The sequence below is a fragment of the Heteronotia binoei genome, chromosome 10, assembly GCF_032191835.1.
Source record: "Heteronotia binoei isolate CCM8104 ecotype False Entrance Well chromosome 10, APGP_CSIRO_Hbin_v1, whole genome shotgun sequence".
NCBI lineage: Eukaryota > Metazoa > Chordata > Lepidosauria > Squamata > Gekkonidae > Heteronotia > Heteronotia binoei.
Genome location: NC_083232.1, coordinates 77350571 through 77369679, shown reverse-complemented (window position 1 = coordinate 77369679; position 19109 = coordinate 77350571). Strand labels below are relative to the sequence as shown.

The 19109-nt window shown below is 40.9% G+C and overlaps 1 protein-coding gene across 1 annotated transcript in view; it reads right to left on the bottom strand.

Moving 5' to 3' along the window:
- Positions 1-19109, bottom strand: part of ITGA9 (integrin subunit alpha 9) — a 297444-nt gene that overhangs the window by 185343 nt on the left and 92992 nt on the right. The window contains exon 15 of the mRNA XM_060247617.1: positions 15386-15546. Coding sequence (XP_060103600.1) covers positions 15386-15546 — 161 coding nt within the window. The remainder of the gene's footprint in view (positions 1-15385; positions 15547-19109) is intronic.

The following is a 19109-nucleotide window of genomic DNA, read 5'->3' as shown; positions in this document are numbered from 1 at the left end:
CTCCAAAAGACTAGTCTAATAGCTGGTGTGCGGCGGGGGGTGGGGAGGGAAGAATGAAGACATATTAGCATACAGAAAGGAGAGAATTCTCACTGTTAAGGAAGAGAAGGAGGAGGAGATTGGGTTTATACCCACCCTTCACTCAGTGGAGTCTCAGAGCAGTTTACAATCTCCTTTCCCTTCCCCCGCCCACAACAGACAGCCCATGAGGTAGGTAGGACTGAGAGAGCTCTCCACGAACTGTTCTTGAGAGGAACAGCTCTGAGAGAGTTATGAGTGACCCAAGGTCATACCAGCAGGTACAGGAGTGGGAAATCAAAGCTGGTTCTCCCGGATTAGACCCCGCACATTTAACCACTACACCAAACAGACTCTCAGTACAGGACTGGATACCCAAATGGTTCAGCTGAATAGTCTAAACATAGGTACAATTACTTCCATTTGTTTTCAACCGTGACAAAAGAAAAGAAACACAGCATCATGGAAGCAACAGGTTAAAGGGATATGGGTAGCTCTAAGGGTGAACAGGATGGGGGAAACCCTTTCCTGGATTGGACCAAAGCTTCACTTCACCTAGCATCCTGTTTCTACCAACAGCCTCTTATGTTCCTGAGAAATCAACAAGCAGTGTGTGAAGACTCTTGCCTTCCAGAAATGGATATTCAGTTGCATGCTGTCTCTGAACTATCTTCCCTAAATATGAATAGCTACCGTCAGAAGCATAGCCAGGATTTTAAAAGTCAGGGGGCACACTTTCCCATCCGCTTCTCAGAAGCTTTCTGGGGTAGAGGCAAAAGCTGGAGGCTCTCAAAGTGGCCAAGTTGAGGCAGCCAATCCTAACACTTTGGAGTCAAGAAGGGACTGGAAGTCAGGGCACCCACCTGGAAGTCAGTTGGGGGCAGTGCCCCAAGGCCTGCCTGTGGCTACAGTCCTGGCCACCACTTTTAAAGCTGCTACTACATCTTGGGTTAACCAAGATTTCACTCATTGGTCCTGATGCGTAGATGATTATATGCAGGGGTGGAATTCTAGCAGGAACTTCTTTGCATATTAGGCCACACACCCCTGATGTAGCCAATCCTCCAAGAGCTTACAAAAAAGAGCCTTGTAAGCGCTTGGAGGATTGGCTACATCAGGGGTGTGTGGCGTAATATGCAAAGGAGCTCCTGCTAGAAATCCACCCCTGATAATATGGAATCTGCATATATTCATCCTGTATGCAAGATTCAGTACCTTGGGTGATGGAAGGTCCTGGGTTGAACATGCAAGAATCTATGCAGGTGGGCTCCCTTGCATAGAGGAAATTATTCAAGCCCCATTGGTGTTAAACAGCCAAGATAACAAGGACACCACTCTATTTATGTAAATTCCAAGGCTTCGCATTAACAAGAATTTTGCAGGAATTAAGACACTGAGACAGCTTTTCCCCACCTCTCTGAATCACTGGTCAAGGGGAAGGATTCCAGCTTCGAACACTGACTGCACAGTCATTCCTGGCTAGCTTTTCTCTAGAGGGATAGCTGAACTCTTCACATCACTGTGAAGCTATGGAAAATGTTGTGTTTATTTAGTTAACAGTTTTACAGCCGCTCAGCCTCAGCCAGGAGGGACATTAGGTACAATAGACTCCCAGCACGTTCTTCACAATAAATCTGGCTAGTGCAGACATGCAAGATTCACCAAAATAGCACATTTATGTAAATAAAGCTTCTCAAAAAAAAGAGGGGGTCCACCACCACTTTTAATCAGGCAGAACACATGATGCTATTCTGAGGCAATAAGATAAACACGTTCAAAGTATATAAAACCTACCACCGAATACACAGGGCTGGACTTAAATGGGGTCTTAATTCTTGGCAAGGCAGCTTTTGGTCTTACATACTGCATATATAGAATTCCATTGCACTAGGTCAGTTTTTCCTTTCTCTGAGGCTCTCATGCTCTAAAGTACTACAGGCTTCGCGTTTGAAGATTAATGCATAACAATTATCAAAAGGCTGGTAATTTGAAACCCTGCCCCTTTTATACAAACCTATCCAAAACCATTAGCTAAAAGAACGACTCATCAATGTAGACTTTAACATCAATGGATGGATGTCTCCTGAGAATCAGGGAGATCTTTTCAGTGAAGTTATTAACTGGTATTGAATTTCTAAATTATGATGTGCCCATGCTCCAATCTGCCTGGAAATCATATCCTCTTTCCTAGAAGACACTCTCCCAGTGCCAAGTACATGGAGACTCATTGTGGTTTCTCATAGTTTCATAGATGCTCAGAGGCACTTTGATTTATTCATAGGTCACATTTTGTAGAGCTGAGCTTTGGCATTGAGAAAAAGGCTCTGATGCCAACTTGAGGCAGCTTTGCTCAGGTTAAGACCTGCTGTCAGCTCTTTTCTTTCTTTACACTTTTCATCTACCTCACAAGTGAAATAATAACCTCAGAAAACTAGATCATCAAACTCCACATTAACTCACCCAAGTTCTCGAGTGCATAGCCCACTTTGAGGATAAATACGATAATGATAATATACATTAACAATGGCATTAACATCTGCTTTCAATGAACCTCTGTGAGTCATACTTGCATCATTAGAATAATCATGCTTGCAGTACTTTGATACAGAATACCAACCATTTCACACCAAACCATCTGTATTACCATGAGAGTATCTTTTACGTAAGGAACACACAAGCAGGGATGGGCATGGATTTAAAAAATGGAGGTTCATATGCGTTTGTGGTCCACCACAGCCCTTTTCATTTAATGGACCAATCCATTGTTCATTAGGTTCGTGATTTCCAGATGTGGTAAAATGTCCCCTCCATGGGCTATTGATGCCAAACTGGCAATGAGTCTCCAGCTGACTGCCCTCTACCTGCCCACCAAGTTTGGTGAAGGCTGGATTTAGGGATAGCTGAGTTATGGCCCCCCAAAGTGAGTACCCTCAGGAAAGTGCAGGTTCAGGAGTGTTTCAAATGGACCCCCTGCAAGCCAGAGCCATCAAACTCCCAGAGGACCTCCCCTGGATGCCCTTTTAGCTACCCTCCAAGTTGTGTGCAGATTAACTTTGGGGAAGGGGGAGATCCTGGATTCAATGTGCAAAAGGGGAAGATGTCAAATGCCCCCCACCCATGAGCTAGAAGCATCAGACTGGCAAAAATCAGAACACAGTCCATGGGTGGTCTATCAAAAGGGGAAATGCATAGACTAGGCAAACGGACAATGCACCTTGCCCTAGTCCATGCAAAAATTAGGTCTGAGGTCCAGTCCGTGCCCATCCCTACACACAAGTATTTTAAAACTATGAAACCCAGGAAACAGTGCAAAAGATATAGATCTTTTCTTCATGAACCTAATTGATAATATCTGATTTCATTATCTCTAAATCTAAAAATTCCTTGAAATCAACATTGGCAGCCAATTTGCAATGGAATCTGCTGTTCAAAACAGGGAAATGAAAACATAATTGTTGTTGTATCCAGCTAGCTTTTTTACTCAGTTTCACCCAATTCCCCTCCATCATTACAGCCCACATCACCCATGGCTTTTATACATGCAGGTTTCATAATTCTCAGCCTAGCTTTTCTGAGTAGCCAAAACGAACACTTCCTTCCTTTGCCACAGCAGAAAATCAGACAGGATCTAACTAAAGTGGTTTCAGGTCACACCCAACGGCAGTAGATTTCAGTAAAGATGGCATGAATTCAGTCCTTCAGACCATTTTAAAAATATGCACGTTCATATTTTTAAAATGTAGTTTGAAGAATTGAATTCATACTGGTGTAAATGAAATCCACCATCACTAGGTACAATCTGGATCATACTTTCAGATCAGCACTTACCATCTATTTCAGCTTAGCAACAGACTTAAACTGCGACTAGATCCTTCCAATTTTCCAATCACTGAATCACCAAATTAAACACAGCAACAAATAAGCAAACACATTGCTAAATTAAATGAACTGCTTTTCATTACACTCAGTTTTTTTTAGTGACATCAGATGTCAGATGTCATGTCTGGGTTGGAATGTAATGACTGGTTAATTACTGTTGATGAGCAACTATTATGGACATCATTAAATGGACTCAAGGGGGAAATAAAAGGATACAGCACACATTACGAAACTACAAAGGGAATTAAAGTCTTTTCAATTCGGAGTATAATCAGTGAATTGGGAAACTCTATCTCAGCCTGTTGTATTAATTTTACCATTTAATCTTTATTTAATTGAACTCATGAATCTGACAAAACAAGCCATTCATCTAACAAAGTTAGTATTATCTGTTCTGACTGGCAGTGGCTCTCCATGGTCTCAGACCCAGGTCTTTGACATCAACTGATCCCTTTACCTGGAGATGCCAGAACCAAATCTTGATCCTTTTGTACGCAAAGCTGGTGATCTGCTACTGAACCACAGCACCACCTTCTGAAATGTTTATATGCTATGTCTCTACAACAATTGCCTGAGATGATTCACAATAGCAACATCCAATAAGAACAACCTTTATAACAAGCTTGCTGCCACCCCTCCCCCCCACTGTGGGTGCTTCTCTGCCACTGGGGGGGGGGGAGGAAATGGTGGGCGATGGGAAACATTAGCAGCATTTTGATGTGCTGACATCACTTTCCATGCACCATTAGCACATTACCAGGGGTGTTCTGGTGTTTGGATGAAATGCTAGAGTTTTGCCCAAATGTCAGAGTGTCCCCCAAAGTTATTACGTTGCTGGGTAGTTTTGCCCCACGCCGCCAGTAAGCCCCCCTACCAGCTACCAGGCCCTGTCATGAACCCAACTTTATAACAGTATTCTCCAGCACTTAAACCAATCTGACCAGCTAAAAAAACTACAGAAAAATTAAGAACAGATGACATTAAAACAAAGCAGGCAACAACCAATCATAACATGGCCCAGAAGCAAAATGAGTGGGTAAAATATGCAACTGATCGACAAAAAGCCACAGGAAAAATGCTTTTTTTAAAAATCTTTTAACAAGTCTTAGTACTGGTTTATTATTGGCTCCTGTTTTACCACCTTAATTTTTTAAGTTTTTACATTGCTGTTTTTATTTGCGTTTTGACTGTTTTAAATTATTGTTTTAAACACATCTAATTTTCATTTCATTACAGCCATCTACATGTTATTAACTTTAGATTTTTTTCAAGTGTAAATAGCCTGGGATATTATTTTATAACAGAAAACATGCTAGAAATGTTTAAAATGAAACAATATTACTGCTTTTGTAACAACCATGCTTAGCCTTCACAGCAAATTTCAAAGTTTTTCACATTTCAGAAACCAATACAAAAACCCTGCAAAGTATGCCAATATTCTCATCTGCAGGTGCGAGTGCCAAAGCCAAGGGTTGTCTTGACACATGCACTGCAATCCTAAGCATGTTTACTCAGAAATAAGCTTCATTAAGCTCAATAGGCTTACTCGTTAGTGAGCATGTTTAGGTTTGCCATCCTAAAACCAGGGATTTTTTGTAGAAAAGCCCAGCAGAAATTCATTTGCATAATAAGCCACACCTCCTGACATCATCATTGTTTCACACATGGCTTTTTTGCAGAAAAAGCTCAGTAGGAACTCATTTGCATATTAGGCCACACCCCCTGACACCAAGCCAGCTGGAACTGTGTTCCTGTGGGTTCCTGCTCAAAAAAAGCTCTACCTAAAGCATTAAGGGCCAGGTGATACTTGAAAAGACAACCTCCAGCCAGACTCATGGCATCAGGGTTGCCAACCTCAAGGTGGATTCTGGAGACTCTCTTGAATTGCAACTGATCTCTGACTACATAAATCAGTTTCCCTGAAGAAAATGGCTGCTTTGGAGGGTGGATTCTGGCATTGCGCCCTGCCAAGGTCACTCCCCTCCCCAAATCACATCTTCTTAAGGATCCACCCGCCTCAAACTCCAGGAATTTTCCTGCCTGGAGTTGGCAACCCTGCAGCTGATACTCTTTGACACTTTGTTTTGCTAACTTCACAGACAAAATCACATACACAGTTTATATCAAAATGAGACAAAACTAAAGAATTATAAAAATAATTAAAAGGAAAACTGCATTTTTACAATCAATACAGGAAACATCCCAGTCATTAATTAGTTTTCATCATTAGATACATGAAGGGACAACTGCCCCTTCTCTAATGCATCTCAACTACAGAATGTTCTACCTTCTCAGTCTACAGTTGCAGCTAAAATAATATGCCTCTGGAAACAAATAATTATAGCTATTTTCTTGAACAATCAAGGAGACAAAGAGTGACACTGATCTTAAAACCAGATGGACATAGCAATCTAAAAAGCCTTCCTATTGTATGAGAAGCCGCAGCTTTCTTATCTCTAAGTTCCAACAAATGTAGTGATTTGTTGGTGAGTGATAAAAGCAACAATTCAAAAGATAGTAAAGGACATCCTTATCCCAAGAAATACAAGTGACCACAGATGACGTTAATGTCTCAAAATAAATACTCATTCCTCCATTTTAAATGGCCATCTTTTGCATATTTGGAAGTTCTTCCAGAAATAATTTTTAATAGGAAATTTAAAAAAACCCATACACATTTCTGTATAATTTCTTTTCCCATAATGTTTCCAGTCCAAGTCTTAATCCAGTTTCTGATGGTCTTTGCCTTGAGGAAACTGATAACGACATCATGGGATAATGGGGGTCAGAAGAACAGATGCTTGCTAAATTGTTGATTTGTCAATGCCACTAAATACGTTCACCTCTTCTCCCTCACACACACACTCAGTTACCAAATATGCAAAGCCAACTCAAAGGGCTTTGCCCTTTACTGGGCATGCAGCCTGCATCCCATCTCTGGCCAACCATGCTTGGCAGACTAGATACACAATCCCTTACATCTGTAATCCTTGGAGATAGAACTGAATGCCTCACATGCTAACTGCTTTATTTGCCTTAGAGTTCCAAGCTATTTGCAAATGGCCAGTGGCAGGAAGGATAGCAAGTGGTAAGAAAGAATTTTATGGGATCATCAAGTTTCCTTGCTTCTATGTGACTGATGGAAATATGCAAAATCTACACAATGCAGAGACTGTACAGGAGAGATTTCTAGAAACAGACATATTTGCCAGACATTTTAAGCTCCAGCCCAATTACCAATATCCTGTAATAAACAATGGTAAAAATCAACAGGTTCTGATGTGAGTGAATAATAAAGTCAAAAAACACCAGAACAACAATAACACTTTTACACAATATAGTGTAAGAATCAGAATGCCTTTTGCTTATCAGTGAGACAAAGGCAGTGAAACAGCAAGAGCCGGAATCAGAAAGAGCAATTAACATGTGTTGATCCAAGTTGTTAAATGTTGTACTGATGGTGAGTGTGCATTGCCATATAAAATGCATACATTATAAGCATGGTTAAAACACTGAGGATAAAACACTGAGAGAAAAAGGCTGACGAAGGTCTGAAACCATGAGGAATCCTGGGCTGCAGTCCCTTATTCTCTCGAAGACAAACTGTGCTGGAGATTTGAGGACTCCACCCAAGTTGCTGAACATAAGGGAGAATAGCAGGAAGGCAATTGCCTCTGAGGAACTGTACCTTATTATCATCATACAGCAGACAGTGTGGGAGAGTGAAAAGAACTCTTTTTCCAGCTGCATTTATATCATGAGTGTTTGTGAATTTAGTATCAGGAGTGATTTATAAGTTACTAATAATGACTATTGCTATGCATGTATTTTGATAAATGTAGCTTGCATGTACACTATATTGTGCAAACGTGTTGTTATTATTATGGTGTTTTTTGACTTTACAATTACCAATATCAGCTTTTGAAAGGGATCATCCCCTTCCCCTAGGAGCTATTTCCCACAGGGAAGAACTATTAGTTCCACTTCCCTCTGACAAGATCCTCTTAGATCCTTCACTCCCCTCCTTCCTTCTGAAGTGCCACACAACTCTGCTCAGAAACAACCTGCCTCAGTCACATTGCTAGAGGCGCAGAATATGACATGCTTACAACTGCCAACATCTGAACTAATCTCTGTAACTGTCCCTTAGGGAGCAGTTTGTTCTGTGGACATTAGCAAAGGGTAATGCTTATCCCATTGCCCTGAAAAGCTTCACCTGGCGATCTCTTCTATTACTAGTCATGGAAACATACCGGTCAAGCACTTCACAGCCTGGGATCTTTGCCACACACTCCATATTTTCCTAGGTCCACAGATAATCTTAGCTATGCTTGTACAAAGCTCTTCTACTTCATACATTGCAGTCAGTACTAAGTGCCTCTTGATTAGAACTGTGGCTCTCTCTGCATGTCACCAGTTGCTCACAGATGGTGCACATCACCCTGTCCGCCCCTAGAATGGGATGTAAAAGTTTATTCATCTTGTCCCTAAGGACAAACCATATCAATTTCCATTTGGAACATTGGCCATACTCACACAAACTTTTGAAATGACACCTGTCAAATATGAAGTCTAACTTCTGCCCCATTCACTCCAAGATAAGTTTCCAGGGATGAAGGAACAGGCATAAAAGAGAAATGCATACTCCCCCCCCCCCCCGCACACACACACAGACATGTGTACCTTGAACAGTCTGCTGCTGTGTATGATACAAAATTGTATCCAGTTCTTACCCTTCCAGGGCGTTTCCACCCACCAGAGTTGCCTCCACCCACCACTAAGGGTATGGATCTTTATGCTATAGGAAGCAAGGGATTTTCCACACATGTTCTATCTATGTAAATGCACAGCTGAATCTAGGTTTGCCAGGAAACACAGAAAATGTAATTGCTGCAAATTATAACTGCATACAGGCCATAACTCTGAGGCCTGTGACTGCTTCCTTCCTGCTACCTACCCATCACCCTGTAGTAAGTATGGAATACAGAGTGGGAGAAGGGATAATGGCGGGTAGGCTACAACTTGGCCCATTTTGACCCACACCCAAACTCTGGAAGGATGCGGGCTGAATTCAGAATCAGCTCAGTTAGTGAAACACACAATAACAAAACTCCTCCATTACAAAGTTCCCCGCATCACCAGCAGTTCAGCCTTGCCCCAGAAGATCAGATTTCTAAGGAAGTTAAGCCCCTAAAGCTGCACACCTTTTAGTGAAATCTGAACAGCATAGCACTGGATTAAAGAGCAAGGGTGCATATGGATCTACTCTGATGTAAGTAATTTCACATAAATTTTCATCTAGCACATATAAGCTCCTTTTCCATAAAGATGCCCAAATTGTATATAACAAAACTACAGATACATACAGTATAACCATGCATGTGCGCACACAGACGCTAACAGCATAGCTGCCCCATTCTGATGCCTGGGCAAGCCTCTCTCTCTCTCTAACTGTTGCTACCACTACAGTGCAATACAATTATACTAAAACAATGCTGCTCCCCCCCCCCCCCCAAAAAAAGGATAAGACAGTTTGGGTACATATATTATTGAAACACTATAACAGGCAGATATACTTGATGGATGCTGTGAAAGACAGTCAATGGAGTACTCACATTTGCATCCAATGCATATATAAAATCTTCCCTATCACTTCGCAAAACAATGCAGACTCCCGTCAAGCATTAAGCTAATGCAGCTCAGCTGCTCTCAATACCACCTGGGTATCAGAAGAAACTCCAGACCATGCAGAAAGAGCCCCACACCAGCATCCCCTCTCACAGGAAATGGGGCAGTGCAGATGAGCAGCAGAGTCGTGGAAGTCTCTCCTCATCCCAGCAGTAAGAAATTAAGTCATGCTTCAGCATTTCTTAAACGCTGTCAGAAAGGAATCACAGGCTCTCTCAGACATCTAGCTTAGGCCACCCAGTTCAAATACTTTGGTTTAAGGTTTGTTGGCAGGTTTGGTTTATCATCTCTATTAGGCATCGGAGAACCACATGTAGAATCAATGAAGGGTGAATACGAAAGGCATCATGGGACTGTTTAAGACATCATGCCAAACTGAGGAGATAAGAGTATCTCTACAACATAAAAAGCGGTGTCCAATTTAATTGCAGTCAGTGGAAGCTGTATGTTTTGAGAGTCTGGCTTGGAGCTCTGACAAGCAATGATTGACAACAATGAATAGCTCAGCTGGCTGGCCATCAACCGGAAAGAAAGCTGCAGAGGTCATCATATGAGGTTTATCATCACTACCAAGCTAGCCTTGTGACGGCTGGAAAAGGAGAAAGACCAAAGCTACCATGAAGGTATGACCAATATGCCATTTCCTCCATTTTCAGTCTGGACTCAGAGCTGAGCAGTCCCTTCCCCCAAATGGCTTCTATGTACAACTGCTGACTGCTATGGATAGAAGAGGCTGGGGCAGGAACACTCAACAGTAGAAAAAGTTAATGCTCTATCCATCTTTCTCCCTCACTAACTACCAAGGGTCATTTCATAGAAAAAGAGGTGCCTGAGCTCATTAGTGCAACTCATTTGCATAACTCATTTGAATATACCACACACCCCTGACATCACCAGAAGGTGTACTAAATTATATCAGCTCAGCATCTACATTAAAATGTTTCTTGAATTATAATTATCATAAAACCTTACTCCCATCATACTTTTTAAATTATTTTCTCCTATGAGGCATGATGAAGATTTCCATCTGACAGCTTGATTATGTTTTGTTTTCCCATTTTTTTGTGAGGAAAAATATTAGAAAGTTTGTCAAATCTTAGAGTTCAGCAAAATTCTCACAGGAGGTTTGAACAATGGAGCCCAGAAGCAATTATTTGGGGGAGGAGGGTAAGAAAGAAAGCACAGTAAAATTTAGAGGTTCTGAAGCTCTGTTCCTGTGAGCTCCCCCCCAAAATGAGGTCTGGTTACTACAGTGACATTTAATGCAATGAATTGTGTCAAATGGATTAAACAGTTGGTCGGATGCAACCATCTCCTTTGGTGCTAGCACCTTTGGAGGGGCTGTGACTCAATGGCAGAGCATCTGCTGGGCATGCAGGACATCCCCACGTCAATCCTTAGCATCTCCAATTAAGGCTCAGGTGAGGTGAAGGGCCTCAGCCTGAGATTCTGAACAGCTGCTGCTCTGTCTGCATGGACAATGCTGACTTTGATGGACCAATGATCTGCTTCAGTATAAGGCAGCTTTATGGGTGTTCAGTATAAGAATTTAATGGAAGAGGTTGTGGTTCAGTGGAAGAACCTCTGCTACGCAAGCACCCCAGTATCTCCAGTTAAAAGGATCAGGTATTAGGTGATGTGGAAGACCTTCATGTGTGTTTTCCGCTTTCAGTCTGGACTCAAGCAGTCAGAATATAAGAAATCACTCACAGACACATAAATACTACATATTAGAGGCTCTCCTTCCTCCCAGTTCCTGAAACTATAGTAAGTTCTCCACTGTACTTTTAGACCTGGAGAGAGTGTGGTCCATCCTACTGGCCCTAACTTCCTTGGCTGTAGCAAGTGGCAACTGAGGTGTAGCAAGCAGAACATTAACTAGGGATGAACAGAAACTCAGGTGTCTCACATTCATACCAGGCCTGGCAAACCCAGCAGCTTTACTGCTTCAAATTCAAGCCAGTCGCATACAATGCAAGTCTCTACCACACTTGAAAGGAGTTCTAAGCAAAGGCAGTTTATTGTAGCTCACAAGGCACACAGGACACAAGGATCCTAGGGGAAATCTCACAACCTGGTCTGTGCAGCGTGCACCCTCCTGCCAACCAAATGTTGTGTGTGTTTAGAACCAGGAACTCCAGTTCAGGCAGCAAATATAAGCCACAGAAATTCTTAAGCATGGGAATAATCAAGGTACTAGCATGCCATACAAAGGGAGCAATCCTGATTTTGTTAATTGTGTTATTTGTTTATTAGAAAGCTTATACACCATCTTCCTAGAGGCCTATTTGAGGCAGCTCACAAGGTTAAAACAAAATGCAATTAAAACCTTAAGCACAACTCCAATAAAATTACCAATATTAAAACAAGCCAAGAACCCACCAGGGGCATAAACAACATCTATTCAGCAACTTAAAATTATATCCGTTATACAGCCCTCAGGCATAACATAAAAAAGGCTTAAAATGATGGAACTCTTCAGTTGGAAGCCTGGGTAAAGAGAAATGTTTTGGTCTCCTTGTTAGGAAAGCTCTGTGGACCTCATTATTAAGAATACATCCTTGGAAAACAAACCATGTTTAAACATTGGGTTGATCCAGGTGGGCAGCCGTGTTGGTCTGAAGCAATAGAACAAAGTTGGAGTCTAGTTGCACCTTTAAGACCAACCAAGTTTTATTGAGAATGTAAACTTTTGTGTGCTTAAAGCACACTTCATCATACAATGAAATGGGGTACAGTTAGCAGTGCTACATATAGCTTGTGAGCAGTGGTTAAGCATGCAAAATAGTATGAAGTTAGAATCCAGTGGCAAGATAGTGAAATTAACAAATTGAAAGAATAACAGTTTACTCTGAATAAGTTGCCTTGGAAAACAGCAAAAGGCAATAAACTTGTCAGAATTACACAATTAACATTTACTGCCATTCTCACCATCATTCTCCAATTCTGACAAGTTTATTGCCTTTCACTGTTTTCCTACACAACTTACACTACCAGACCAAACTGTTATTCTTTCAGTTTGTTAATTTCACTATCTTGCCACTGGATTCTAACTTTATACTATTTTGCACGCTTAACCACTACCCACAAGCTACATGTAGTACTGCTAACTGAACCCCATTTTACTGTCTGATGAAGAGTGCTTTTAGTACACAAAAGTTTGCATTCTCAATAAAACTATGTTGGTCTTAAAGGTGCTACTAGACTCCAACTTTGTTCTAAACATCAGGTTGTAACCTATTCCTAGATAAGAGATTTGTGGGCACCAAAGGCCTTGAGACTCACGAGCCAAGCCTCAAAGAGGAAGGAATGCCCAAGGCAAGGGAGTGGGGGAAGGGTCACCACTGATCATGTCCTTTCAGTGGTTGCTGTTGGCTAACTTCTGCAGGTGGGACACAGAGCAGGACTCAGGAAGAGGACCTTAACTGGCAGGCTGGACAGTACAGGAAGAGGCATTTCTTCACATTATTATAGTGCTAACGTCAATCATAAATAGAGAAATCAACATGAGCAGATGTTCCCAGGAAGGAGAAAAACAAGACCAGCAATTTGGCTCAGTCTGCATTTTCTAAAAAACTGACCCTAATTTCTCGCCCCCAAATTGGAGCTGATGTTTGGTAGCCTCAAACACAAAAAATAAACACAGAGACAGAGAGAATATCCCTTTTAAAATATCAAGCAGTGGCACACCCAGATAATACAAACATTAGGAAATGGAAAGTTCATGATCACAGTTATTTGCAAAAGCCCTATTACTTTAAAGGCAGGAACAGCCACCCAAAAGCAGAAATATTAGAAAGACCATGGTCTGGGAGCCCCACTGCAGATTGCAAAATCCCATTAAAGAACCAGGAAAAGTACCGATTTAATAAAAATTATAGGATGTTACGTTATAAAACATACATGGGCCATTTCGTTTAACAACATCCTGCTTAGTCAGAATTTATTATGGTACCAGGTTGTATACTTAAAAAATGAAACATGGAGTATTTTGAAACTATGTACTACATTTTTAATATTGCTCACCCTATCTTTAACATCTGGCTTTAACTAGGAGTTCAGAATACTCAGACGTCTAGTTTTTATTGAAGAAACTGTAGAGAAGCAATGTGAAAAATTGGTGGGATCACAGCGCAACCCTAAACAGAACTACATTTTTCTAAACTTATAGGTTTAAAAGGGTGTAACTCTGTTCGAGATTGCACAGTTAGCTAGTGGTGCTTTGCTAGTTTCTTCTTTGCCAATGATAATTCAGATGCACAAGGAACTGTCCAGCACAGAACATGAATGGTGCACATTAACTGAAGAAAGGCAAGGGTAGGCTTTTTACTAACTACTATTTCTAACTGGTTATAAATCTACTAATTCAAACTCCTATTGCACTTGTCAACCAATTTTTTTTTTTAAATAAGGGCCATATTTTGTAATGAGCAGAACAGAAACAAACCCATCAATATCTGAGGATAGTTTCAGAGGGTACCGATACTGGTCTGCTGTAGAACATGTTCTGAGGGCAGCTAAATGAGTAAAACATATTCAGAAATTGTTTGCCTCCCTAACCTCCTTACAGGAAGTCTGATATATGCTAAGCAACCTTGATTCCCCCTCACCCTTAATCCAGCTCTCTTCAAATGGTCAAATGATCACTCACCATCTCCCACTAGAGTAAAGGCTACTATCATTCTGCACCCACCCACCCCCTGTACAAGCATGAACATTCCTGACATTTTTTTTAGCTGGGGCAGAAAAACAAGAAGACAGTCCTCTGTATTTCATATGAGTCACTAATAATCTCATGTGGCTTCCCAGTTATCTCAAAGTTTTAGTTAATTAACAAAACATACTTTTGCTTTCCCCCCCCTTCTACGTAAGCAACTGGAATTCCTAATAAACCAGTAAGCCCATGGTTCATCTCCTTGAAACACATAATACTTGAAGAATTATCTAGGAATAGGTTATGACCTAATGTTTAAACATTATTTGTTTTTCAAGGATGTATTCATAATAATGAGGTCCACAGAGCTTTCCTAACAAGGACATAAAATACCCTCACAAGCAACAACATAAAAGATGTTTTGCTATGACAGTTCCATGAAGTGAGTATATATCATGAGCGGTTCTGATAAAGATACAATGATAAATATTAATGGCAATAGGGATCTATTTTTCTAAAGAAACATAACAAAGAACTACCCATCTTTTTACATTCCCCTAGTTGTCTACAACAGTCATCCCAACAGGAAGAATCATATTAGGTCACAAGCATCTCCTTGGTGGTCTCTGCCCAAACCTTGAGAAAAAGAACACTGATAACATAAATGGATGGATTCTGTCAGGGGAATGCAGCCCTCCTCAGAGCTGAATCCTTGGCAATGTTCCTTGCTGGAGTAACAAACCAGATCCCTGTCTCACAAAAATCCAAATGAATTACAACCACGCTGCCAGTTAGGGCTATTTCCAGACAACCCATGGAACACACACATTGTTACTTACTGGTCACAAGGAAGCTAAACATCTTTCCCCGCTATTACAGCTATCATTGCAGGAGGACCAAGACTCTTTCCTCAAAATAAGAGTGTTATGACTATTCCTCCCCATAGCTCCTAAAAAGAAAAGGATAGTTGCAGGGAAGGTCTTTCTTCCCAGCATTTTCAGCAAGATGTCAACTCAGACACTTCAGTGACAAAAATATATTCCAAGTCCATCATTGCCAAATAACTATATGCCAACTATTTTAAATCAACAGCTAGTAAGATGAAGTCATACAAAAAAAAGGATAGGGAAGAAGTACTGGACTCACCTTCACATACGCTAAGCAGGACTTGCACCTTTCTTGCATATACGACAGCTGCAATGTCTCCGTGACCTGCCCCATTGCTTCTCCAGAAGACACAAAGTAAACCCGGATCGGATGGATCTTTTCTTTCTTCACCACATCTGCTGTCAGGTTATAGTTCAATTCTATTTAAAAAAAATAAACACCACTTTCAAGGAAACCCTCACTTATTTGGGGGCCATCATGTTAGTTGTAGACTGTTTTTTCCTCCCCTCTTCTTCCACCATCATTAGCAACCCAAAATATCATGCTAATTAAAAGGTGCCGTTCAACATTCTAGAGTAAGCCTGTACAAGTCAGGAGCTGCTACTTACTTATTGGGTGTATTTTTAGATAGCCTCTCCACCCAAAGGTAGAGTCCTGTTTTTTGATAAGTCTTCCTAACCACACAATTAGAATGTGCGTGGGGTCACTTACATGGCTGTTGGAGGTCCCAGGCAGGTCCTAGTTCTGTTGCTTGGCTATGAAGGCTACCAAAAATAGGCATCCTGTCAAACGTTTGGTAGGTCAAAGCAGGAGGTAGAAGCTGGCTTGGCAGCTCACAAACTATGCAGGGCATTACAGAGAAAGTTCTCTCATCCTCCTACAGGGAATATATGTATATGAAACCTCTTGACTTCCATAAATACAGTGTGCTAACAATCATTTCAACACACCTGTTCCTGGTTATGTCCAGACTTGTCTCTTTTACTTCTCTGCCTCTGATGTGTGACATTTGTCAGAAGAGGGTGGTCTGTTTAGTTCTGTCTGTTTATATTTTGGTTTGCTTTGTTTTGGTTTTGAGTTTAGTATTTTACAATTTTTTTTTCCTGTTGGTTCATCTCTCACTGCCCGCATCTCTTCTCACAGATCCACTTACTGCTTTCTTTTTTATTAGCTTATATTAACAAAGAAAATACATACGGACAGAACTTGTCTAAGAAAGGGAACTTTGACTCTTGAAAGGTTATACCTTGAAAGTCTTGCTGGTCTCTAAGGTGCTATTGGATTCATGTTCACAATCATGACTTAGACAATCACTGAAATTCGTATTCCAGCTTTCTGTAAACAAACTCCAAGTTCCAGAAAGTCTAGTTGATAAAAAAACCTTCTCTCTTTTCAATAACAAGCCATTGCATTTAAAAAATGCCGCTACCCAATTTTTTTATATTGTTCCACCACTAACAGTAGAGCCTTTGATTTCCAACAGTAAAGCTGTGACTAAGGATGGCCACAAACCAAACCATGAATCGTGATTCATGCTAAAAATGGTCGATTCATGGTTTGTCTAATTCCATCACACCTGAGCACAAACTGGATTGTCTAATCCCATCACACCTGAAACGAGCCTGCCTTTTTTCTTGGCATGTCGTTTGGTTTGGGTTTGGGTTTATTTTTGCACACAGCCTAGCACAGGGGTGTCAAACTCATTTGTTCTGAGGGCTAGATCTGATATAAATGAGACCTTGTCAGGCCAGGCCATGTGTGTCATAAATGTAATGCCAGGTTGTTCAGGTGTGTGTCTGTAAGTTGTGAACCTACTTTTGATTTATTGACATTCATTACGGAAATCTCATGGTCAATGCTTTAAGCCTAACACCCAGAGGAAAATATGAAATGCCTGAACATCGTGAGCTTTTGTACATAAGATGATTGATGTGCTGGTCAGCCAATGTAGAAAATAGAGGTTTGCTCTGTAGCTCCTGTGTGATTGAGCAAACCTGTCAAAGCAAGCTGCGATGCAGAAGAAAGCAAGAGAGAGAGAAGGAAGCAAATGAGAGTGAGTTGCTTGCGGGACTGATAACAGTAGTCTGGGGGCTGATCTGGCCCTCGGGCCACATGTTTGACACCCCTGGCATAGCATGATTCCCAGCCCTTGGTGCTTCTAGTCAGTTACCAGTGAAACTGACTAGAACTGACAGCTCCACTCTCCCCAGGCCCAGTGAAACTGACTAGATGGGAGGCATCTGCACTGGGGGGCTATAGTGCAGTTCCCTGAAGTCTAATTCTCACCAAACTTGGAAAGCAGGTAGAGGAGAGACTGCTAAAAAAAACTGCCACATGTTTGGCATTTCTAGTCCACTCTAGGGATGTTCTACACCTTCCCAAACTTAATTAACCAAGGAATCCTGAATCGTTTGGGAAATTTTAAAAAAAATGAACCAAATCACCTAACTGGGCAATGATACAAATCACCATTTTCACATTCCTTGGCCACCCTTAGTTGTAACTATTTCTATATCATTCTTCTCAACACCGCTCTTCACAAAAACCTAACAAAAGCACTTCAGGATCCAGTGGCATTCCATATCCAGCAATATTTTATGTTTTAATTGAAAGCTGAATGTTATGTGAATTATTTGGGGTCTCAGGTCAAAATGAAAGGTACAGATCCAGTCAAACACAATCAGAAGCTATCTAGAGTTTGGAGAATCAGTCCCTTCAATATGAAGTTCCATAGATGCAAAAGCACTGCTATCAAACACCCTCCATTTACTTCAGTGACGCTCCCCTTTTACATGAACAGAGATTTTCCAGCAATCCACAGAGAATGCCTCATTTAAAGATAAACAGTCAGGAAAATTGGATTTGGCAGTATAATATCTGGCACCTTACTGGCACTTCCGTTTAAGATAAGAATGCTGATGTAGATGCGGAAAGCACAGATAACATCAAATAAAAGGATTTGAACAGCATGTTGTATACGTGACGGTAACAGCTGGTTCCCACAGGGCTTTTTATATAATTAGGCTGCATATTACATTATTGCATCTAAATCTACTGTATCACAGCACTTTTTTTGTTTGTTTTCCCTTGATTTTATCCAAACTAAATGAAATATACTCTTAAGGGTAGAAAGTTGAAATAATTATTAGGCAATCAACTTTAATAATAGTAAAACCAGACTGAGAGCCTTTAGGAGGTCAAGCATCAAATACACTCAGACCAGTTTGGTATGAGAAAACTGAAATGGGAAATAACAGCTTTATTTAACAAGAGTTCATGTTTGACTTCGGGGCTCTCCAAATAGATAATACAGTAAAAAGGCCATATCAGACATATCTTAGACCCTGAAGCTTCTAGTTTTTTTTGCTATCAATGCAGGGCCAAAATGCACAGTATGCATAACATGAATCCAGACACACATGCCCAACCTGATTTGTTGTCGCATGTAGGACTGGTGTAACTCTATCTAAAAGGATTGTGTTGCTCCATGCTGGATTCAAATGCTTTTGCCAGCAGAAATTTGCCAGCAGGTGGGATGTTGAAGCCATTCTCCCCGCACCTCTAAGGGTTTGGAGCCACACAGAAACACCAAGGTGAGTTACACTAATCCTGACTCAGACCGAGTTGGGTCAGGCACCTGTGTTCTAATTCATGCCACACATGTTGTATATTTTGGCCCTCACTAATTGGATCTGAAGGCACATACATGAGAACTTGTACTACTAGCACCAAACCACAAGTAATCAAATTAAGGAACAATATATAGTAATTAAGGAACATGCAAAATATAGTTGTCAGAAGCAGATAAAATGGCTGCCTTGAACTTCTAAGCAAACAGAATCAGTAGAGCATGTGTTTTTTTTAAAAAAAGTAACAGTAAGAAAATAATTGAGGGGTGGAGTATTTGGAGTAGGCAGTGGAATGAAATTATACATGTAACAAGAAGTTGTGAGTGCAGATAAATAACTCTGTGTCACAAGGA